This window comes from Sclerotinia sclerotiorum, genomic scaffold (genome assembly GCF_000146945.2).
Source record: "Sclerotinia sclerotiorum 1980 UF-70 scaffold_5 genomic scaffold, whole genome shotgun sequence".
Taxonomy (NCBI): Eukaryota; Fungi; Ascomycota; class Leotiomycetes; order Helotiales; family Sclerotiniaceae; genus Sclerotinia; species Sclerotinia sclerotiorum.
This window is the reverse complement of record NW_001820831.1, coordinates 1,998,723-2,021,602: the sequence shown is the minus strand read 5'-3', so window position 1 is coordinate 2,021,602 and position 22,880 is coordinate 1,998,723. Positions and strand designations below refer to the sequence as shown.

At 41.8% G+C, this 22,880-nt stretch overlaps 8 protein-coding genes across 8 annotated transcripts; 4 read left to right on the top strand and 4 right to left on the bottom strand.

Moving 5' to 3' along the window:
- Window positions 1-1,071: 1,071 nt before the first annotated feature.
- SS1G_04751 (predicted protein) lies at window positions 1,072-1,442 on the top strand (the record flags this gene model as incomplete). Its single annotated transcript, XM_001594893.1, has 2 exons — window positions 1,072-1,236; window positions 1,419-1,442. The coding sequence occupies 2 exons, from the start codon at window positions 1,072-1,074 to the stop codon at window positions 1,440-1,442; spliced, it is 189 nt and encodes a 62-aa protein (XP_001594943.1).
- Window positions 1,443-4,759: 3,317 nt separating this feature from the next.
- Window positions 4,760-5,174, top strand: SS1G_04750 (predicted protein; the record flags this gene model as incomplete). Its single annotated transcript, XM_001594892.1, has 3 exons — window positions 4,760-4,809; window positions 4,928-4,986; window positions 5,047-5,174. The coding sequence occupies 3 exons, from the start codon at window positions 4,760-4,762 to the stop codon at window positions 5,172-5,174; spliced, it is 237 nt and encodes a 78-aa protein (XP_001594942.1).
- A 633-nt stretch (window positions 5,175-5,807) lies between these two features.
- Window positions 5,808-6,464, bottom strand: SS1G_04749 (predicted protein; the record flags this gene model as incomplete). The annotated part of the gene is made up of 2 exons (XM_001594891.1): window positions 5,808-6,065; window positions 6,264-6,464. The coding sequence occupies 2 exons, from the start codon at window positions 6,462-6,464 to the stop codon at window positions 5,808-5,810; spliced, it is 459 nt and encodes a 152-aa protein (XP_001594941.1).
- A 3,277-nt stretch (window positions 6,465-9,741) lies between these two features.
- Window positions 9,742-10,705, bottom strand: SS1G_04748 (predicted protein; the record flags this gene model as incomplete). Its single annotated transcript, XM_001594890.1, has 3 exons — window positions 9,742-9,867; window positions 9,931-10,367; window positions 10,549-10,705. 3 exons carry the CDS (start codon window positions 10,703-10,705, stop codon window positions 9,742-9,744), a joined length of 720 nt encoding a protein of 239 aa, XP_001594940.1.
- Window positions 10,706-10,975: 270 nt separating this feature from the next.
- On the bottom strand, window positions 10,976-13,534 carry SS1G_04747 (hypothetical protein; the record flags this gene model as incomplete). The annotated part of the gene is made up of 5 exons (XM_001594889.1): window positions 10,976-12,477; window positions 12,527-12,583; window positions 12,713-12,832; window positions 12,881-13,012; window positions 13,153-13,534. 5 exons carry the CDS (start codon window positions 13,532-13,534, stop codon window positions 10,976-10,978), a joined length of 2,193 nt encoding a protein of 730 aa, XP_001594939.1.
- A 1,378-nt stretch (window positions 13,535-14,912) lies between these two features.
- On the bottom strand, window positions 14,913-16,541 carry SS1G_04746 (hypothetical protein; the record flags this gene model as incomplete). Its single annotated transcript, XM_001594888.1, has 1 exon — window positions 14,913-16,541. The coding sequence occupies one exon, from the start codon at window positions 16,539-16,541 to the stop codon at window positions 14,913-14,915; it is 1,629 nt and encodes a 542-aa protein (XP_001594938.1).
- A 1,691-nt stretch (window positions 16,542-18,232) lies between these two features.
- Window positions 18,233-21,482, top strand: SS1G_04745 (hypothetical protein; the record flags this gene model as incomplete). Its single annotated transcript, XM_001594887.1, has 2 exons — window positions 18,233-19,954; window positions 20,013-21,482. 2 exons carry the CDS (start codon window positions 18,233-18,235, stop codon window positions 21,480-21,482), a joined length of 3,192 nt encoding a protein of 1,063 aa, XP_001594937.1.
- A 500-nt stretch (window positions 21,483-21,982) lies between these two features.
- SS1G_04744 (hypothetical protein) lies at window positions 21,983-22,776 on the top strand (the record flags this gene model as incomplete). The annotated part of the gene is made up of 3 exons (XM_001594886.1): window positions 21,983-22,030; window positions 22,199-22,267; window positions 22,615-22,776. 3 exons carry the CDS (start codon window positions 21,983-21,985, stop codon window positions 22,774-22,776), a joined length of 279 nt encoding a protein of 92 aa, XP_001594936.1.
- Between the last annotated feature and the right edge of the window lie 104 nt (window positions 22,777-22,880).

Here is a 22,880-nt window from a genome sequence, read left to right as displayed (position 1 = left end):
AGTTGGGCTTGTGTGTTGGCTGCAGCAGTGCAGCGCAGTGCAAGTGTGCAGTGGATTGCAGGACAAGGTTGGCAAAGTTCTTTTTTAATTCAAATGATGACTCTGTGCTCATTCATCAGCCACAAGGGTGAACAAGAATTATCCCAGAAGGGAAAAATAAAAATAAATCAATAATTTGATTAATTACTTAGTTGATTAATTCGTGTATGGTATTTCATCCTAGACTCGAATTAGTATCAAAGATATCTTGTTTTCCCATCTAGATCTTGGAATGCGATCATGTTACTCTCGTATTAATCAGTCGATGGAAAAGAGGCGATGAAAGACAAGAAAAGCAAAGAATAAAATAAATAAAACAAAATGGCGGTGCTGCGCATTTATTCTCCAGAACATATCGATTGAATGAATATCATTTTTTGACAAGTGGTGAGTTGGTGAGAGTGGATGAAAAAGTTAAAGATAGTAATTGTGAGTAATACTGATACATACAGCAGTACAGTACAAGAAGTACGAGTAATAATGATGATATGGATATTGGTAGAACAAAGTGGGATGTGTGTTGATAAGTAGATGGATTGATTGGTAAGGTGTGATGAGTACAGCAGAGAGTTACAGATAACTGACTGCGGTCGGCGGAGGGAACAAAACGAAGAAGAGAAGAAGTGGACAGTGAGGAGGAAAGTCAAGGAGAATGACAGTTACATCACGTACCTAGGATAGATATCAAAAGATACAACTCGAAATGCCTTTCTGCAAACGTTTCCGAATGTTCTTGTTATGTTATGTATATTATGTTGCGTTGCGTTGCGTTGCGTTGTTGTATTTTGTTGGTATTGTGTTGTGTCTTTGCGCTTCAACCTTTTCCAGTCTCCTCACTATGACAAACACTCTTCCTGGTACTTTCGGAGATATAGATCTTGGACGAATAAGATAATTGGTTACAACTTTCTTCAAATTCGATGAGAATGTGCAAATTGCTGCTGATGGGATTATCTGGAACAATCCTCTATCGTAATCGGTAATCGTGTGTGTCGGCCGGGCATGGTATCATGGTATCACGGGTATGAGAAAATGAATCCGGAAGAATCCCTGCGGCGGAAGGTTGACAGAGATTCTTTCTCCCCCTGGATTGATGCTTTAAAGTTTGCTTCAAGGGGACCTAGCTGGGGCGAGATGAAAAGTGGCACTGTGGGAGCCCTCATCAGCCTTTGCCCGCCAGAGACTTATCTTAGAAAAGTAAGTCTCCTCTAGCGAAATTGAAGAGAGACAGTTTGGATTTCCATGCGAAGAAAAAGCTTCGGGGCTGGATTAGAAGTGGACAAAATCTAAAACCTTCTACGGAGTAAAAGACGCCGGCTTGAAAAGACTCCACGGCGCACGCACAGATCTTCGTGGCTTTGGCTTGTTTATTATTTTAGATCAAGGTACTAGGTACGGAGTAGTCTTACCTCTTACTTACTTCATTACCCAAGAACGAACTTGGAAGATATCAACGGTTCAACGGGGAAGAAGTCATCCAGTTGCCGAGGCTCCTCGCGATGCCGTAAAGTGAATAGCGGAGAAAATCGAAGATCGGGAATTGTGGATGGGATAGGAACGAACTTTCAAGGATGTGGGAAATTGGAAAGAGATTGAATATTGGGAAACCTTGAACTTTGAAGATGACGATTTGTTGGGAAAACGAGTCGGATGGAATTGGATTGAATTGAATTTCTGGGATTTTTTAATGATTAATCAAAGAAACTTTTGGATTATTTGCTCATCGTAATACGGTATGATATGTATGATGTGTAATGTTTTGATGATGATGTACAAAATTGGTTCTTTAGAGGTGTTTTCCTCAAGAGTTCTTAAGTAATAAGAAGAGATAGAAGGATGGATATGGTGATGTTGAGTAGATCGGATTGCTCAGGCCATGCATTGTTTGTTCTCTTCAAGCTACCTACCTAATATCTACCTGTCCTCCTGTACCTATTAGCTACTGCCTACTAGGTAGTTATCTCTGCTGAACCTATCCGTCCGGCGTCCGTTTATCCATTCGTTCCCCCTTTCAGCGTGGCGAATTTAATTGGACAAATTGCAATCGTGATATCGAGTTTTTGATTACGAAAGATGTCAATATTGTCCAGGTATAATTATTTATTGACTGAAGGATTACTCCAGGAAGAGAGACAACGGTGGTCGAGTCAAGGCCATCAGTTGATAAGAAGGTGAGGGGCTGGAATCGCTTCGCTGGTGGATGTTGCGTTGCGAGCTTTGGAGTATGGAGCATCGAGCATTGAACATGGAGCATGGCATGGAGCACTGAGCACAACCTTGTCTCTGGCTACACTTGGGAACCCTTTGGACGTACGCAAAGTGAATCAATACCGTGCAATCAATTCCAACAAAGGTCATGTAAAGTTACACGGATATTTCCATTCTCCGGAGAGCCGGGTGTGATGATAGGGTGACTGGTTATGGATGTAGTCTCACATACAGAAGAGGGAGGGCTCCTGAATACAAGACGAGGATATGTGAAAAGTTGTTAACGTGCTGCTAAACTGCACTTCTATGCATGTAGGTTCCGTATACAAAAGAGGGGCCATTTCGTGATATGTTGGGCAGGAAGCTTGAGCGTGATTTGAGGTTATCGATGTTTTGGATGTTTTGGATGTTCAGAACGGTTGGGTTACAGCAGTTTAGCAGTTTAGTGGTTCAGCAGTTACAGCAGTTACAGCAGTTACAACAGTAAGAGAGATTCATTTGGAACTGATAAGAGTAATAAATTTCACTTGTAGGTGTGTAATACAATATGTACCCCATCCATCCCATTCCTCATTGTGCCTACTATCTTCTGAGTATTGCCTGCCTACCTACCTACCTCCTGCACACATTCTCCTAAAGGTCGAAAATCAATTTCTCTTGTGACTCAAAGTCCCGCCGCCCTCTTCTCTTCCTTGGATCATTCTCCAATTCCCAATATAGATGTCCGGAGTATCCTAGAGCATCACATGGAAAGATATATTCACTACCCTCCCCTTCTGGTAGTGAGTGAAGTAATCAATTTAGGTCTAGAGTATAATCCCCAGGCGTTCCTCGCCGTTTCCTACAAGCTCATTGCTCATCGATGCTCCTTGTCTCTTCATCTCCATGTTCTCATGGATTTGTAGTATTAGACAGGGTTTCCAGGGGCGGGACCCGGTCTATGAAATTAATTATCCCCTGTGCGTGAAGACCATAAACCTTGAAGATAAAGGGTGAGCACTGAGCAGAGAGCCAAAAACAGCCAAACGAGCCAAAGCCAATTGATTTTATCACTTCGCCCATCCATTCCCTCCAATCAAATTTCACAGGTTGCATTTTCACAGACCTCGTCCAATTCTTTATAACTCGGCCTTTCTCCCACCCTTCACCCCAGTCCATGATTTTCGGAGGATATCATACACCGTACGAACTTCTTTGGATGTCACGGATTCATTGAAGGATACGACCATGTCTACCATGTCATTTCAATTAATCACACGCTGCTCATCATTTAAAAGTATTAATTTTCGTTTCCGTATGACGGCAAAGGGAAATCTCTTCAATTACGGTACGATTTATTGGAGGTACAAAAAGCCTAAATAAAAAGGGTTTGGATTTTATATCATTTCACAACATTTAAAAAATAAAAAAAAAGATGATCACGACTGATTGCGAATGGATTTCATACAGAAAGTTTGAATTGAAACTAGAACCAACAGGTTCATAGGACAAGGAAGATCATATCAATAAAGTGGTATTAAATGCATATCAAAAGATGCTTCTTTCATGCATTCTATCTGCAGACTTACGGGACCTTCTTTTTACAACATCAAATGAGAAATGAGACTTGGGCGGAGAAATCAATTAATTCAAATTTCCACTGCGGCGGATTCTCTTGGGGATGGATGTAATCTCGCATTTTCATAACTTTCACAGGCATCAATCATTCAATCATTCAAATCAAGATTAGAAGATTAGACTACCTAGTAGACCTAAGGTTAACCCTAATGAGAAGAGTGCAAAGTACCACAACATCGTCTATTGAGTAACTAACATTTTGTTGATTATGTTTGATTATGTTGAGTAGGCAGGTACCTCAACTATCCGAATCTTCATCAAAATCAATTGTTTACTTCTCATATATTATGCTACATAAAAGTACCTCTTCACAAATCATCCACCAACATCTATACAATCAACACGATGGCGGTGATACCCATCACACCTTCGACTGTTACTTCGTGTCCTTCTAGCTACCGTTTTGTGTCAAGCCCTCCTTCTCAATTATTGATTTTTTTGGCAGAATTCTCATTCAAACTTTCGGTGTGTGGATGCTACTTCAAGTTTGAGTCAGTTTGACTTGAATTCCCTTCACCGTCTCTATTATCTATCTTCTTTCACTGCTTGATCGACTCCCTTACTTGATATGCATGAAAGGAGCCTCTCCTTTTGTACTTCTGAATCATGAGTGGCTAGAGCTCTCTGTTGTTCTGCATATTCTCCAATCTCATTCGTTGAAAGAGTCCTAGTCTTGCGAGAAGCACGTTGTACAGGATCAAGCAGCGAGAACATACCCCTTGTGCTGCTTCCCGTTAAGATGTACCATCAAGTACCCTGTGTACGAACATTGGCTGGGACTCTTAAGCGGCCTGTACGCAGATTATCGACCTACTACTTAAAGAGAAAAGTCTTTCTCACTTGCATCGATAGCATCAATTTTCAATTTTCCATACATATAAGGCTCTTCCAAACGATGTATAAGGCGGTCTATGCACACGTGTCGTACAACGGAAGGCCCAATATGTATGTTGAATGACGCACTGTACAGAGAAGGTCTTAAAAAGCCTTGACAAAAAAATAACCATTTCTTTTTCACCCCTCCAGTTTCCTCTCCAAGACATGAAAAATTTCTACAATACAGAAAATCATTTTTCACATTTGCCGCAAAAAGAGCAAAAGGGAAAAGGGAAAATTACATAGGTGGGTATGACGATAGAAATCTATTTCTGCCCAAAAAGAAATTATTTTAACCTGTTGTAGCCGTTTGGGCAGTTTCTCCTTACGGGCGAAAGATCTGGGCTGAAGATGGGTCATCGGATTCAAGAGGCGCATTGAGGGGCACAAAAACACAACCAATCAAAATTATTGCGCAACTTTGGGTGCTATGAAAGTGTCAGCCTCATGAGACATTTCCTACCACACAAATTGGTACTTTGGTCTTTTCGCTCAATATTGCAATGTTTTGCTGTTTGTGGGGGCCAAACAATATGATACGTCACACAATGGGAGGAGTGTCCTCGGATTATAGGATACCCGCGTTTCATGTCTTTTTTGGCTCATCTTATCCGATATTTTCGGAACGTGGCGGTGGTACAGTGATACTCGTTCAGCCTCAATCCGAAAATACAAATAAACGGATGGCCAGGCGAAACAAGGAAAATGGTTTGCTTTTTGGGAAGGGGTCAAGACTTCGAGGCAGATGGCGCCTCCTATCCAGCCATTCCCGTTAAAGCTGGGTATGGCGGAAGGAAACTCTTTCACGTGTTTTCCGAATGCTTAGTCTTTCCTTAGTTGATTTACTATAACTTTTATCACTATCACAGTTACAGTCACAATCAAAAACCAGTCAGGTGGATGTATCTGTCACCCTCCATATTAATCGGTCGAAAGGCAAACGATGATTTGCGATAGGAAGAAATGCGGCGGGTTCCACCGGTTCAGCCGAAGTAATCAAGCGAGGTTCGGTTTGTGGGGTGTTATCCCAAACGAGAATATCCCGTGCTAAAGGGAATTCGCACATGTCACGTTGCCATTGAGTCAGTGCTCATCGTTGTGATTAACTCCATTATTGAACGGGTTGTATTCATTTCGGACATTTTCAAGGTTTGCTTCGTACAGTGACCTGACGAAGGAGGGGTATATTGCCCTTTTCGTACAGCGCCTAGATACATGGCATTTTCTGGTACTACCAAATCGCCATAATGTTGTCTAGACAGATGCATATGGCGTTTGAATTTTGATTCGATTCGAACTGAACGGTCAAGCACTGTACTTGGTATCTCGATGAGCACCCGTTAGAGTCTTATCGTCATTAGAGTCAGAGATCATTAAGTGTTGAGTACCAATCATCGTAACTCCTCCCGATTCCGATGCACAACTTCACCCTTGGCTTGCGAACCAACATATCGTCCTTGAAACTAGACAACTCCAAGTTTTAACGAGATGTTAGGTGTCCAAGTTTGCACGCGCAGGTTTACCTGGGAAGACATCATCTCATTGTGGAACATCGGAGGGGCAAACCCCCAATGTACAACAGATTTCTCATTTGCCACTTTTTCATAGATTTTTTTATCGTAGCCCTGGGCTAGGTGGCTCAACAGGGCGATGAAAAAACGGACTTGAGATACCCAATAGCTATTTGCCATTTCCATTTCCATTTCCATGGAGTGGCAGTGCATCGTATCGAGATATATTCGTCACCGTGGTGCGAATAAGTGGCAACAGTGACTCAGAGCTGAAAATTTCCATTCGTCACCATCGACTACCCGTGGCAAGTCTACCCCTATCATGAATCTGATACTCTACGATACTAGAGTGAAGACAAATAAGAGTGCTAGGTGGATATATTTTTTAAGGGCATACGGTTGATGTCCTAGATAGGTACGTCTTGACCAGTATAAAACTACATATCATGATACTTCTAGACTAAGCTCACAGAAGATATGATAATGGAACTAAACGAAAAACGCAGGAACTCAAACTTTTCAGTTTTAAGTAAAAATCCATGTAACCTACAACGCTTAAGATTAGGTAGAAATCTTCCCGAATGTCCTTTTCCTCCAATCAATCTATCAATCTTGAACGAAGTATAGATAGATGTAGAGATAGATGGATGGATAGATAGATAGATAGATAAACAGATAGATGAACAGCTAAATATATAAGCAAATCCACATCAAAATATGATTTCCCACCCACCCACCTAGCTCTAATTACTACCACCAAACCACCCAGACACACACACACAAAAGCAAAATATACTCAACTCAACTCAAAGTCAAGTCATCAAATCCCATCAATAAGAAATAAATTCAAAGAATCTATAAATAATAATAATAATAGGTATTTAAAAACTATTTCTAAATAAGCTAGCGATATATGTATAATTATATATATATATTTTTCAGCGCCACCCACCCACTCATCAACACTATATCCCATAATTATCCGTCATATTTCCACAGTATAAATACAAGAAAAATTTACACCTAGCGAATCTTGGGGGAGAGGAAGAAAACGAATCCCGAGGCGCGGAGAATGTAAATATGCGGGTTGGTTTCAAGCTGTGCTCTGTGGATTTTATTTTATTTTATTTTGTGATATAGATGATGAGGCTTGGGGCTTAGGTCTTGGGGCTGCGGGAGTGAGTCTTGATGTATGATGAATGAGTCATGATTATTCCCTACGACTAATTAGATGGAATATAATACTATAATTAATCGCGATTAGATTACAAAAAGAGTGATTATTTGTGATTGGCGGGGATGAGTGATGTTATTGTTGTTCTTGATGTTGATCTTGATGTAGAAGGGGAGGGGAGGGGGCTATTTGTAAATTGATGTATTTATAGGGAGGGTATGTAGGTGATGATGAGAGGCCGATGAAGTGTCATGAAGGCTGATACTAAAAGTCGATGAGAATAAATCAAAATTGATAAAGGAAAAATGATGATAATTTAAAGAGTATTATAGTTAATACTTTTTTTGAAATATATATTTAAAGTATTTTTTATTTATGTATTTATTAAAATTATAAAAAAATGTTAAAAGGAATGACCTCACACAGGGAATAGTGGGAAGCTGATAGGGCAGAACTGAGGTAATATTGGTCTAGTAGGTTAACCTCTCTTCTAAGTTCTACGGAAGTGCGAAGCTCTCTTACAGAGAGCTTCTCAATCTAGTCCTAATAGGACTAGTGCCCTGTGCACGTGCTACGCAGGAACCATTCACTTTAACAAAAAGAACATTAAATAGATGATTAGAGTTTTAATATAAATCAATAATAAGAATAAAATAAAATAAGATTTATTAAAAAAAAATATATAAATATAAATATATATAAATTAAATAAATAATAAATAATAAATAATAAATAATAAATAATAAATAATAAATAATAAATAATAAATAATAAATAATAAATAATAAATAATAAATAATAAATAATAAATAATAAAGAAATAAATATAAATACTTGTTACAAGGTTTGCTGTCTAGATCATGTGGAAGTGCTCTAGGCTCTCGAGATGGTTTATAACTAGGTGTTAAGCAAGGACTTAAAGTAATGACAATAATGCAATTCGTAACTAATAGTAGAGTATACTAAATGATTGATCTTGAGCACGAAGCTCTATACAAAGGAAATCCATCTTGATTATATAGACCATCGTGGCATGCGTCCCAGTGCTCCCAGTTGTCCCAGTACAACTGGGACAGCTGAGCCTACTGGGATCCTCATATCACATGATGCTAATCACGTGATGTTAGGTATGTGAGATCCGTCGTAACATCTCTTTTGTATGAGTAGGGATCCCGATTGGGGAGATGAGGTGTAGGTTTCGGGAATTGGACCATTCCACAAAGGATTCAGCTAGTACTGAAGGGGAGGGGTGTAGAGGATTCTAATTGGGGTAATGGAGGTTGAGATCACTTAATAGGATAGCGTTTGTTGGGAATCTTTGTAGTTCGAAAATTGAAGTGATAACTTGATTGTCATCTATATATTATATTGGAGCATTATATATATTTATGATAATAAATATCGAGTTGTTTATAGAGAGTAATTGTATAAAGATTAGGTCTTGTGAGATTATAGGCCTAATTTGATTGATTCGTATTCCGATTCCTTTTTTGATATAGATCAGAATTTGGGGAGTATCCTTTTAATTATCTATTGAAATAAAGATTTTGTAGAAAAGGTATGTTTTGGTGATTTTTCTTAAGGTATCTTTGTATATATATAGCTTCTGGATTGTGATGATATCAATTTGATCTATGTTTGCTAGATTAAGGGTGAGATCATATAAGATCCTTTTTTTATCTATATTAGTTTGGGTTATTATAAATAGTTTATAGTTCATTAAATAAAATAAAGGTTGGGTTAGCGATTGCTGTAAATCGATTAGTGGAGCGGATGCTGAAGAAGGTTGTGGAGTGGGTGAAGCTGAATAGGCGGGTGGGGGTTCTGTGACGCCTCACACCTCCGGGTCACGTGGCATGCCCCGTTTGTATTTAATCATAGGAAAACTCTCTACTCTTGTTTTCCTTCTTCTTTTCTCCTTAGCTTAGTATTTTCTAATACAAGATACTTTACCCAGTATTCTTGAGTGTGACAGGTTCTTGGCCTAAGTTGGTCCGAGGGGAAGAAAGGGGTAAGGAAGTCGGTCATTTGTACATCAGATAATAACTTTGAGTATCCAGTCTTTATATAAATAGAGTTTCTGTTTTCGAGGTATATCTTCTAGATTGTTTAGTGTTCTGATTTTGATTTCCTTTCTCTCCCTTGTGGGCGAAGGGGGCATTTGGGGTCATTTGCAGAGTGGGGGCTGTTGTAGTGAAGGCATTTGGGTGGGCATATATGTTCAATGCTATAATTGGTAGTATGATTGCTCTCTGTATACTTTCCCGAACTATATAGGTGATAGATTTGTAATTTGAGGCATATTCTTGCGTTGTGTCATTGAAAGCAACAATTACATTGAGTGATCTTTGGTTTTTGTATTAGAAGGGATATGCTGATGTTGGCCCCTAGAATCTTCAGGTTCTTTTTGAGTGGTTCTGCTCCTGTTTTGAAGCTTACTATCTATGTTGAGTAATACTTATTAGATGAGGGGTTCGTTTGGGATTGGATAATATGAGTAAGCACCTGATCAGAGTATTCCTTTATAGTGTTGGAGATTGTATCTTTTGTAATTAAAATAGAGTCTATTTTGAATTGATCATTGAAGATAGTGATTTCCTTGGGGACGTAGTTTAGACGGTAAATGGTCCATTTCTCTTGGGCCTCAATTTTGCAGTCTCCGATTGCGGATGATATAATGGCTTTCTGTTTTTCAAGGGCTAATAAATTGGTTGTTGAGCTGGTACAGAGAGCGAAGCCTGTTTTGACCTTTTGGACCTCCCTTAAAAGGGAGGCGTTTGGTCCGAGGACTTTCTTTAGGGCTGTGAGGATTACAAAAGATCCAGCGCTTCGGGCTGGGTGTATTTGGTTGATTTGTATGAATAAGCGGTTATTGGAGGGAATCTTGTTTGTGAGGGCAATGATTGGAGTAGAGGCTTTCTGAATGTAAGAGGGCTTGGGGCCTATAAACATTGTGGGTGTATTTGTATGAGTGGTGATTAAAGGGGAAGAAAGGGAAAGGGGGGTGACAAGCGGAGTAGTAGCTCCTTTAGGGGGGGGGATGACCAGTAACAAAGGTGTCGAAGTGCTGTTCGATGGTTGCCTTAAACTCAAGGCAAAGGGAGGTGAGGAGTTTTTGTGAACTCGGTGGGAGAGCGCGGACTTCCTCAGAGCCTAGGTAGGTATCTAGGAGTTGGGTAACTGGGTTGAAGATGGATTGAGCATCGTTGACCTTATTGAGAAGGTTGCTGGCCTTGTCGGAAAGTGTTTTAGAGAGGTTTGGGGGGCTTGGGGTAGCCATCGTTTTGAACAAGAGTAGAGAGTTTTCCTGTGATTAAATACAAACGGGGCATGTCACGTGACCCGGAGGTGTGGGGCGTCACAAGTATATAATTCATAAAAACTATTTATTTTTATACATCAATCAATATAATAATCAAAAATATCACTATAAATTTTTTTTATTCCTATCAAATAATACCTCAAAATCCCTATACATAGCTATCAGTCTAAAAGTATCTAGTCACATCCACATCCACATCCACTATCCTATCCTCTCCCCTTCCCTCCCCTAAGAAAGCTCACGCATACTCTCCATGGCAACCTCCTGTAAATTCATCCCTGCCCCTTTATCATCCGACTCCCTCCACCTCGCAGTTCCACCCTCTTCCTTTGCCTCCCTATAAGTCATCACCAACTCCCCACCACCTTTCAACAAATCCTCAAAGAGCGTGCGCCTCATAACTGCCATTTCGCTACCTCGATTCTTCAATAATTCACTAACGAGCACCAGGGCATTTTCCCGGTCAATACGTGCCATCTCTGCCGCTTGTGCATGCGGCTGTACAGGCTCTGGCTCGGGAGTTTGGGGTTCCACGCCTAAAGTGTCCGTATCGGTTTGCGGGGTTGGCAAAAGAGTGTTTGTTGCGGGAGCGGCCTTATATTCTAAGAGTGGTTTGCCAGTGAGCATTTCGACGAGAGGTTGGAAAACGGTAACATCCTGCATCATATCACTGATGCATTGCGCACTATCTGGATATCTAGCCATAAGTGCAAAAACAAACCATCCTTCACTTCTGACAATTGGCCATTTAGTCTGAGAGACCATGAAACTCAAAGGTCGTCCAATATCAGGATGACGGAGTAGAAATTTTCTTCGAATTTCGTTTAGTTCTTCGGCCGGCCGACCTTTATAAGCTGTGAAGACTCGGCATACGGCGGTAATTAGACGGGAAATTTCCATTTCGATAGGTTCTACATCAGTGCGATCGAACAAGGCGATCAAGAGTGAAAGATTTGAACGTTCATGAGCTGGTGAATCCTCATCCGTTGAAAGACGTGCGCAAATTCGCTTGACATTTTCCATAGAACCATTGACAAGTTGGCGAGTGAGAGATATGGATGATAATTGAATTGGTTGAAGAATATCAAGAAGCCATAATCTAGGAAGTACTTCGAAAATACCGGAGCTTCCCAACACTTCTTTATTCTTCATAGGCAAAGCCAAATTTTTGAGAAATCCAAGAGCCGCATGGAGTAATTGTGAATCGTTAACGTCCTTGAGTATTGAGATCAGGGGAGTATGGACACGAGCTGTGTGTACAAAAAGCTCACAAGCTTCATCATTACGAGCAAGGTTACCTAACATTATACAAGCACAAACTCGTAATTGAACTTGTTCACTTGATAACCATCGGCGGAGAAAAGAAGAGAATGGTGACACAACAGGGCATGCCTCCTTAAACTCCGGTAAAGCTGAAATATCGGACAAAGCCGAATTTAGATTGATACGCATCTGCGACAATGCCTTTCCATCGTCCTCGTGCGTTGTCGAGGAACCGATTGATGGATGAGAATCAAAACGTGTGTATGAATCAACGAGGATCGCTAGAGCGGTGTCGAGCGCCTGTGGGGTTTTGACCAAAATTTTCTGGAATTTTTCGTGTCCTAGATATGCCACAGCGGTGTTCACAAGAGCAATGTAATCTTCCATGTCCACTGGATCTTCACGATCTGAAGCCAACTTCAAAAGAACAATAGGAGTATTCTCCGATGCCATATCTGGCTCAGAAGCTTGATTTGGTCAGTCTCAACATTAGAATCGGTTGAGTGTCAAACATACGTTGTTGTATGAGCAAATCAAGCAATTTACAAATATATCCGAGGAAATGTACGCTGCCTTTGAATCGGGGGCTCGCAATTAGTGTAATGAGTTCCCTGCTTAAGTATGAACTAGATGCCTGTTGTTGAGCAGGGACTGGGCGGAGTCAGTAATTGGTCAGTAATTTGGAGCTTCAAATGTACTGACCATAATCGACGCAAACGTTAAAGAGAACTGGTATTGCAAAGGCGAGGAAATTGGCATCGGATAACTGAGTGATAATCAAGGGAATGTAGTTTGACCCTACAACACGTGCCCTATTCTCATCTATCTCGATATTAGTATTGTGCAATTATACAGCGAGGTTTAGCTTACCGGTATCTGCACATGAGTTTCCCACTAACCGTAATATTTGAAGTTTAAGAGCGTGGCGTAAAGTATGTGTACTCAATAACTCGAGGAAGAAATTTAAAATGCCGGAGTCTCCAACAGGAACTCGCCATTTAGCTATTTCCGAAATTAGAACGATATTAGATCACTAAATACAATTCTCAAAATGCTTGATCATTTCACTGTAGCCACTTGACCACGTGAGACCGCGAACTTTCACGTGTCGGAATGTTTTTGCAAGTCGAAAGCTAACTCACGATCTCTACTACAATCTGCCAGTTTCTCCGCAGCTTCATTGATTGATACTGAATCTTGCCACCATAAGTGCGCCAATATCCCCAGTGCCCCCTTTAATTTTTCTGTCCTCCTCTGCCTATCTTCCACATCCACCACCACTTCAGCATCATCATCCATATTCACCTCCTCCACCCCTCCAGCCTGCTCCTCTAGCTTTAAGATATCCGCAATAGACGCCGACATATTTCTCTGCTCCTCCTCACTCAACTTCTTATACTCCTTCCCGTTTCCAAACGGCGGAAGAGGAGCCGCTGTATTTGAGTTCCCGTCCAACGAAGTCATCGAATCAATAGCTGAGATCCCATTCGTAGGATGCCCGCCAGTATTTACTCTGCCCTCCATGACTACAATCTTACAGACTTGTGGGAGCAAAGTCTGATGGCTTGGGTACGTAGAACCAAGAAATAATGCTCCACAAACTCGTTCGTAGTGAGATACCTATAGAGGCAATCAAGTGGTACAGTAGGACGATATGCAAAAGGTTTGAATGCAAAGGCCTGTTTTGTACCTTTAATTTTTATTTAGATGGATTTGATAAATGATAATAAGGATACTAGTAGGAAAAAGTGGGCGACAAGGAAGATGGCAAACACTTTATTTCGACGTGTCAGAAATAAGAGTATGTATCCACTAAATATGTGACTTGATTTGTCAATCTAGAATGAAAATACAATGATCACTTTATAAGGTACTTTAGAAATTGGAGTTGAATTATATTTAAATGTGGTTAAGATATAAAAAGGAGATAGATGGAATAACTTGCTGACAAAAAGAATTGATATTCACTAGCTCCGTCTGATTAGTTATGGATCCAACGACAGTAAACCGTGCACCACTACACTTATACTATTTAAATATTTTGAATTTATAAAAAATTAAAAGTTATTATGATAATTAATTATTAATTCCCAATCGGAACAATTAAGAATCTTAACAAAAACTCGAATCACAATTACCCTATACAAATTTCGAAATCAAGAAACTTATAAAGATGCCCTAATAAAATCTATAAAAACATCGAATCAAGCATTGTATGGAATAAGCCTCATTATCATATCTATCTATTCCAAACACGCATATAGATTGAACATCAATACAATCTTCAGATATACCGTTTGTTCGCAGGATAATTAGATAAGCAGCACAAAAATGTTCTAGGAAAGGTTTGAAAGATGGCAGCAGTATTACATGTCCAAATGTAAGGGATAAGCTTGGAATAATAACCTGGTATATACACACCATAAAGTTGGAGTCACTTGGAAGGTCACAAGTTTTCTAAAAGTATTGATTCAAATCAATATCTATCCATTTGCTTGGTAAATGTTTTCGCAAAAATTCTCCTTGATTTACGCAAAACTTCGACTCATTGCCAAAATACGCTTGTTCATTTCTCACGAGGTGAATGTTTGCTTCCATCCCCATTAACAAATCAGAACTGAACATTTCTGCTGATAGATAATGCTCCTGAGCCATCCTTAATTTTCTACACGCTTATACTCCTCAGAAATAATGGAAGAGGGACATATATGAGGTAGATGGGATATAACGCCTTGTTAGTATAGATCATGATGATACATTAGTATTTCCTTTGACGCCGTCTCTAGAAAGCATGATGTGCCCGGGTGATGAGAATGTTGTATAAATCTTTTGAAATAGCCGAACTTGTCCAGAAACAAATGACTTCCTACGAAAGAAACGGTGAATTTCAAGGAATTAGACCTTAGATTCGGGGTGCGGAGTACCCAATAGCGAGGCCAATAGGTTCAGTGGCCCTCGGTTTCTTGTTCGAATGATCAATGCCACAATAATCATCCCGTCTCCTCTTCTCTGTTACAGGCTTAGTGACAGTTGCCCAGATCTTGGATTGTAAAAGTTCACTTTTTGCTGTAACAGGATTTGGTGTGTTGTTTCTCGAAGCTGCAACCTCGAACGATTCACGGGGATCGGCACGGAGCATTTCATTTGCACTTTGAGCCGCTCGACTTTCTTGGATTCCTTCATGTTCTCCATCTCCACGTCCACGCCCACGTCCTTCGAACTCAGAATGATTAAACTGCTCAACATCCTCAGCCGAAATAGTGCTGTCGCGACTTTCACGTCGACGTGCGTGAGGTGGAATATTCAAGGTGCGGCTGGTGTAAGCTGATCGAGAGGCACTATGCGGGATGAATTGTGCAGAGGGAAGGAGTGTTGAATTGGCAGTGCCTGGGCGAGCCGAAGGAGGTGTGGTAGGCAACGAAGACAGGGATTGAACGCCACGATTGTGCCTAATAATCGAGGTGCGTGGAACAGCACGCTGACCGATGAGAGGCGTGGACGGAGCACTATTATTCTCCTGGTGAGCGGCAGCTAAGAGAGCAGCAAATCCAGGTTCTTGACCATGTTCGCGAGATTCACGGATCGAACCTCCGCTTACGGGAGTCTGATGTGGTGTACGGCGATATTGCTGCGGCGTAACTGGGTAACTATTGGTCGATAGCTTCGGTGTCGAAACATGGAATATGCGACCGGGACTACGCATATTGTTGACGTGCTCTCTATTCTCGCGGATACGCTGTGTGAGACGATCATTTGTATCTTTAGCAGCGTCCAATTGATCCTCTTTTGCCTCTATTACTTTCTTGGCTCTTTCAAGTCGACGTTTGATAGTTTTGTTCTCTGTCTCCAGGCTCTTGCAAATGTTTTTGAGCTTTGAAACGTACTCTGGACTTGGTGCATGAGGATCAGCTCTTCCCTGGTACGCAAGCTTCAACACTTGAACTTCCCGACGGGTCAGTTCATGCTCTGCTTCCAAATGCTTGATATCTTCCTCGGATTCCAAGGTCAGAAGGGTATTTTGCAATTTGTAATGTGCCTGTTCCATGCGAGATTCTCGAAGTGCGTTGTCTAGCTTGATATTATCGACAATCAACTTCTGTATCATTTCTGTCTTTTCTTCCGTAGAAGCGTCGGCAATCTCTTGAGCAGTCGGCGGTCGAGTGATACCGGGAATAGAAGCTGCTCCTATTCCACTCAAGTCTGTGGCAAGTGGGGATCCGAGGTCAGATGGAGATGTTGGTGCGGCTCTTTGAATTGGGATCGAATGACGATTGTTTGACACCTGGGATGATGGTGGAGGTGTCATTGATGACGATATGTGGTCTCCAAGTACGTTATTCCCCAAGCTATCTCCTGTAGAAACATTTGGACTGGATTCTGTGGCATCTCCTTGTGAGTTGCTGGCTAACATGAGGGACGTTGAAGGTGGGCGGCCCAGATCTTCGTCTTGAGAAGAGGAAGTACTCTGAGTGAAGGTGGCAGGCCCATCGGGCGGAGTTGAGGTATCATCGCATAAGCTAGGAGGAGCCATCGTGGGTGGTTTCAATGATAGAGAAAGGATATCTTGTTGAAACATTAGCAAATGTGAGTACATAGACAACTCATGACGTATTACAGAATTTCAATTTGTTGCTGAGATGAATACTAATAGAATTGACCCACGAACTTGTTCAGGTCTGTACGATCGCCGATATTGCCTTTCTCTTGGGTATCGCAGATGAAAAGATGTTGGGATAAGGTGCGCCGGTTTGAGGAGAGGTAGATGTGGGTGGGTGTTCGGAAGGGATTGATATTGCGATTATTTCGTTTGCGAAGTGTGCGTGCGACGAATTGTGAAGTATTTTCTGTTGATATGTCGAGGTAGCAGATGCGATCGCAATTAGGGTATATTTGATATATGGTAATGACATATGGTATGTTTACTAATATGTTAATGTTGCAAGTCAAGTTTGGGGTAAGAGAGGGATGAATTGAAGGCGGGATGTTATTTTGCGCAATGCGATTATTTGCAGAGATAGAGAGAAATGGCTGGGGTTGCTCTGTTGCTAAGGTGATGGTCATGTGGGGTCGAAGTTTGAACAAGGTGAGAGAAGGCTGAGGCTGCCCTAAGCCTATTTTGATGATTGTTTAGTAGCTACTGTACGGAGTAGACATAGATATAATAATAATAAATTAGCTATTACAATATGATTTACCTTGTGAGGATATAATGAATGACTTCTGATTTAATCAAAGTTGTTCTTATATTCTTAAATCAATCAGAAAGAGAAAGAAAAGATTATTATTCTTATTGTTATTGATAATTATATATTTCTCACTACAAAAGATTTCGTTCTATCGGGCTCCTTCTCTCAAGTCACTCCACCTAATCCCCAAATGATACAATAGTATTTATACAGACAGGAAGTATGCAGCTCTGAACATACTTAGCTGGGTATACCTACTAATAGGTATCTATCAAGAACTACTAATCAACCATGAGATGAATATCTTAGTGTTTTAAGAGTTGAAGTTGTGTACCTTTTAGCAATACGAGTAATAATCAGTATCTAACTAGTAGGTACCCGGGTAGGGGTAGGTATACCGGCACATATGTACAAAGCATGCATCTATCATCTATCCCAGATGAACTACTCAATAAAGCTGATTTATGAATGGGACATATTTGAAGGACCCTGTAATGAACCCTGTGAAGCACCCTGTGAATATACCAGCCCAACCTATCTAGTACTCTTGTACCCAGTAATCATGAAATAGCGAACCCCACCGGGCAACCGAGTTCCTCCTAATCAGCGATAAATACCCCTGGACTAAGGTAATAAAATAAACTATTCTCCGAAAAACCGTGAGCCATGCATGACCGTGAGCTTCTATGCCGACTGGGAAATGAGATTTCAATAAATGATCCGTTCTAAAAGCAGCTCATGACACGGTCACTTCAGTTAATTATCTATTGATCGATGAACAGAAAGAAAGAACGAAAGAACGGAAGAAAGAAAAGTGTCTGTTCCTTTCGAAACACTGACGACTATCTGTGTCACTAGAAGGTAGTTAATACTGTGCTTGCCCCTTTCCTTTTCTGCCGAGCCTTCATCTGTTTACAGGGAAAACCTGTTTGTTTACTTTGAGCGTCATCTCTGTATTTATGCGAATTCACATAGCTCCAGCTGCGTATAATTAATTATTGAACATAATACTGCTCCCTCGAGCACAATCACAGCCATGGACAACCTCACAGTCAACAAGCAAAGACCATCCGGTCTACCTAGACCTTCACGTCTTCCACGGCCGTCAGTTTCCAGAGAAAACTTACAGCAACAGCCTGCCCGACCTACGAATAGTATCGTCAACCCACGTTTACGAAGCACCGCATCGAGGGATCAATTATCTGCATCGACGCCCTCGAGACAACGTATTACAGCACCTGCAGCAAGTCGTCTCCCTCCGCGGGCCATACAGCATAAGCCAAGCGGTAATTCCTTTCGAAAGCCCCAAACAGTCAACGAAGAACAATATCGGCCAGCTTCGAGTGAGGAGGAGGATTTGAAAGGGCACAGATTCTCTCCAGTCATATCTGATGATGACGAAGGGCGTAGTGGGAGCGCGTCTTCGCGCCCCTCCTTATCTGAACGCACAATGGAAACACTACAGCATATTCCACCATCACCGTCCGTTCGAAGAAGACAGTCAAACTTTTTCATCCCTCAACTTCCTCAACGATCCATATCGCGCGCGAGTTCATCGTCCAGACCTGAATCCAGTTATCAAAATGATGGGTCTATGAGACCACCATCCCGCCGTTCTGCCAGTTCAAGACCGACGTCGAGCGAGGACTCTGGGCCAAAAATTCTTGACTTCCGGTCGTCTTCGGGTACCTTCCGACCCCCACCTACAAATTACCAAGCTTCTACACCGATGAAACGACCAAGTCCTGCAAAGACACTCAAGACTCCGACGGTTCGAAGCAGCTTCAGTCCCGGAAGTATAGCACAGCTTCCATCTCCTGGCAATGCCTTACAGAGATCTCCAAGCCCGGTAAAACCAGAAAAGCTCCCTACGATCAAATCTGGCAGCAAGACATTCAGTGCCCGGTCAGTGAAGGAACGTGCTTCAATGACAGGTCTATTCCGCAAACCATCAATGCCTTTAATGGACCAGGCATTTGAGACAGACAGCATTGGTTTTGTCACAAGGCAGAAGTCAATGAACTTTAAGGACATTCCTTCCAAATCGGTCACATCTGCTCCTAGTGAGGATGCTATCAAAAAGTCAACCGCAACAGACAGTATAAGCTCTGTTAACAGAAGCAGGTCAATAGACTTCAAGAGTATTCCTCACAGATCTGCGATATCAACTCCCAGTGAAGCTGGTCTAGGCTCAGACAGGACGGAGGAATCTACAGCCCCGAAATCTTCTTCATCTCTTAGAGATCAGATTGCAAAAGCCAAAGCAGCAAAGCGCGCGGCAGCAAACACAAGCGCCGCAAGCAATCATGAAGAAACGCCTGTGATTCCCACGGCGACGTTTGATTTCGGTCTTTCAGACGATCCTTTCAATCAAAAAGTAGATCCAAACGCCAGTAAAGGCCTTCTGCGCAAGCGAATTGCTGCTGCGCGAACCGATGGACGCCTTAATATCGCCGCCATGGGCTTCAAAGAAATACCCGAGGAGGTAATGAACATGTACAATCTTGAGGCACTCGGAGATCAGGGTGGATCTTGGGCTGAAGCTGTTGATCTGACAAGATTTATTGCGGCTGACAATGAGTTTGAGAAACTTGATGAAAATATCTTCCCTGATGTCGACCCACGTGAGGCAATGGAGGATGATGAGTATACGGGTAATCAATTTGGCGGCCTTGAAACATTGGACCTACACGGCAATTTCTTGAAAGAGATTCCTATGGGTCTTCGTAGACTTGAGCATTTGACATCTTTGAACTTGGTAAGCTAACTAATCAACAAACATTGTAATAAAATGACTGATTGCTAATGGTGAACAGTCAAACAATAAATTAGGCAATGAATGTCTCCAAATTATTACACAAATTACATGTTTGCGAGATCTTAAAATGGCAGGCAACGGGCTCTGTGGAACTCTAAGTCCAGATATAGAAAACTTAAAAAGCCTTGAGGTTCTAGAGATACAACGCAATGCTCTTGATACATTTCCGGATAGTTTATCACAGTTAGATCGATTGAGGGTTCTTAATATAACCGAGAACAGATTTCGATCGCTACCTTTCGACATCCTCAGTCGTCTGCCCCTTATCGAGCTTATAGCTGTCAAAAACGGGCTTGTCGGTACTCTTGTTACTGGGGCTGTAGAGAAGTTATCGCAACTCCAAGTTTTGGATGTCACCAGTAATGCTATCACGTCTCTTTCTGAATCAGAGCTTGATCTTCCTTCGCTTCATCAGTTGAGTTGTTCCGCAAACCGCATTACAAGTTTGCCGGATTTGACTTCCTGGGTATCTCTACGTACACTCACTGCTGAGGATAACAATCTGTCTGAGCTACCAGCTGGTTTTGTCGAGCTTCCCAAGGTTAAAAATGTCAATTTTAGCGGCAACAATATCAAAATTCTGGATGACAGAATTGGTAGAATGGAAAATCTTGACATATTTCGAGTAAGCGGAAACCCACTAAGAGAAAAGAAATTCTCAGCCATGTCTACCGAAGATCTGAAAAACGCCCTGCGAGCCCGAATTACATCAGCCGAGCCAGAGAAAGACGAGTTCTTATCTGAGCCGAGCACCCCAAGCACTTCGAGTCGACCGACGTCTTCTCATTGGCCAGTCAAAGCAGGAGGAATTCTCGATCGATCCAGCACGAGTTCACACTCCCTCAATCCAGTGATAGCTGCAGAAGTTGCTGCACACGATACGATCAAAGTCCTACACTTACAACATAATAAGTTCAAAGAGATACCTACCTCTATTGCTTTCTTTGCATCCACTCTCACGTCCTTGTGTATCGCTCACAATGAGTTGACTAGCGACACGTTTCTGAAGGATGATTTAGACCTACCTGCACTAAAGGAACTGAACCTTAGCTCCAACACTTTCAGTTCCCTACAACCACTGATACAACATCTACAAGCCCCGAACCTAGAGAAGCTTGATATCAGTTTCAATCGTTTAACTTCACTACCTGTTCTGAAACCCCACTTCCCGAGCTTGATATTTCTTATGGCATCACACAACACAATCCGTGAATTGATGCCAGAAGCCGTTCAAGGCCTGAGACTTCTAGATTGCAGCAGCAATGAGATAAACAACCTTAATTCTCGTATTGGGCTTTTGGGTGGACCAAACGGACTACAGACTCTGGACGTAAGTGGGAATCGTTTCCGTGTGCCAAAATATACGATTCTGGAGAAGGGTACGGAAGCTACGCTTGCATGGTTGAGAGATAGAATACCTTCTGCAGAAATACCCGGGGAGGAAACTAATCCTACGGATGTTGATTAATGTAAATTTTTTTGTTCTATTAATTATTAAGATAGTTAAATGGTAATTGAATGATACCGGGTTGGAGGAGTAAATATTCCCTTGGGGTAGGGAATTGGTTGGCAATATATCGTATAGTTTTGTAATTCGAGTTTGTCCTCATGGACTAGTATGTAGTATTCGGAAGCCTTCTAAAGTACTTTCTCATCAGATATTCATCACCTTATTATATCAGACTTGATAAGAAACCCCTCGGAAAAATAGGAGGTAGGATTCTTAAGGAGCGACACGTGACACTGATGTCGCAGCTCTAACCCAATCGTGATTGACTGACGAGCTCCAGCTGTCCTCAAAACAACCCAATCCCGAAAAGAAGCAACACCACCACTTTCCTTACGAACCACGCTCCTTTGCCCACCCTTGAGAATCTGCCAACTCACACACGCATCGCATCCACCGAGTCCTAACCTTATAAAACACATCAACCCCGAACCTGAGCAATCGCACACGGAATCGTAAAAATGACCCGCGCACAGCAAACCATATCTATTGGCTTACTTGTCACTTCGGTATGTTGTCTGCCTCTGATTGTTTGAATTGGTCATCATGCGTTGGGATTATTGTGTGCAAATGTGCAAAATTTGCAAACACATAGCACGATGTACGGCAGATTAGGGTCGACATGGAATTGAAAAGAGAAATGAACGAATGATTGCTGATCCGGTGATTTTACTTAGTTATACTTGGCGGTTTATTTGGAGTTAATTCCTCTTCCTGGAAAGGTTTCTGAGGAGGTTGTTCCTGTGGTACGTTATGCGTGTGTTTTTATTTCTACCCCTTCTGCTCCTCTCTTCTTTCTCTTGACGAGCAACGCACCGAGGGAAAGAAGGATATGGCTACTTGCACCATAACCATTACATCTCTTCCCGCGAACGATGCCGATCTCCCCATTCCCGAGAGTTGGGAGAAAATTCCTCTTTCTCCATCCTTAGGTGATTCGACATACGAATCCTTTCCGTTCCCTCCACCCGCCTCTCCCTCCTCGACTTTGTTCTCGCGTCGTGATGGCTCGATCAAATCTATAGCCACAATATCGATCGTCAGTCATATCAAGAATATCATCGCTGACTTGGTATTTTTCTTGCGGAAATAGTTACCGTTCTGGATGTTGGTTTCGTTTGGAGCATATCTTTTGGGGAAGTTGGGCTATGGCGTTTTCACGTTTAATGATGTGCCGAAGGCGCACGCGGAGTTGATGGAGGAGATTGAGTTGGCGAGAAGGGACCTTAGGACCAAAGGTGTGGATGTCGACTAGGTGGTGAAGGACGACGCATTTCAAGAAGAAGGCAGGGCATTGCCAAGGGATATCGAAGCTTATATTGGCAGTGGGTCGGAGTCGAAGGGTTGAATGGATGGAGT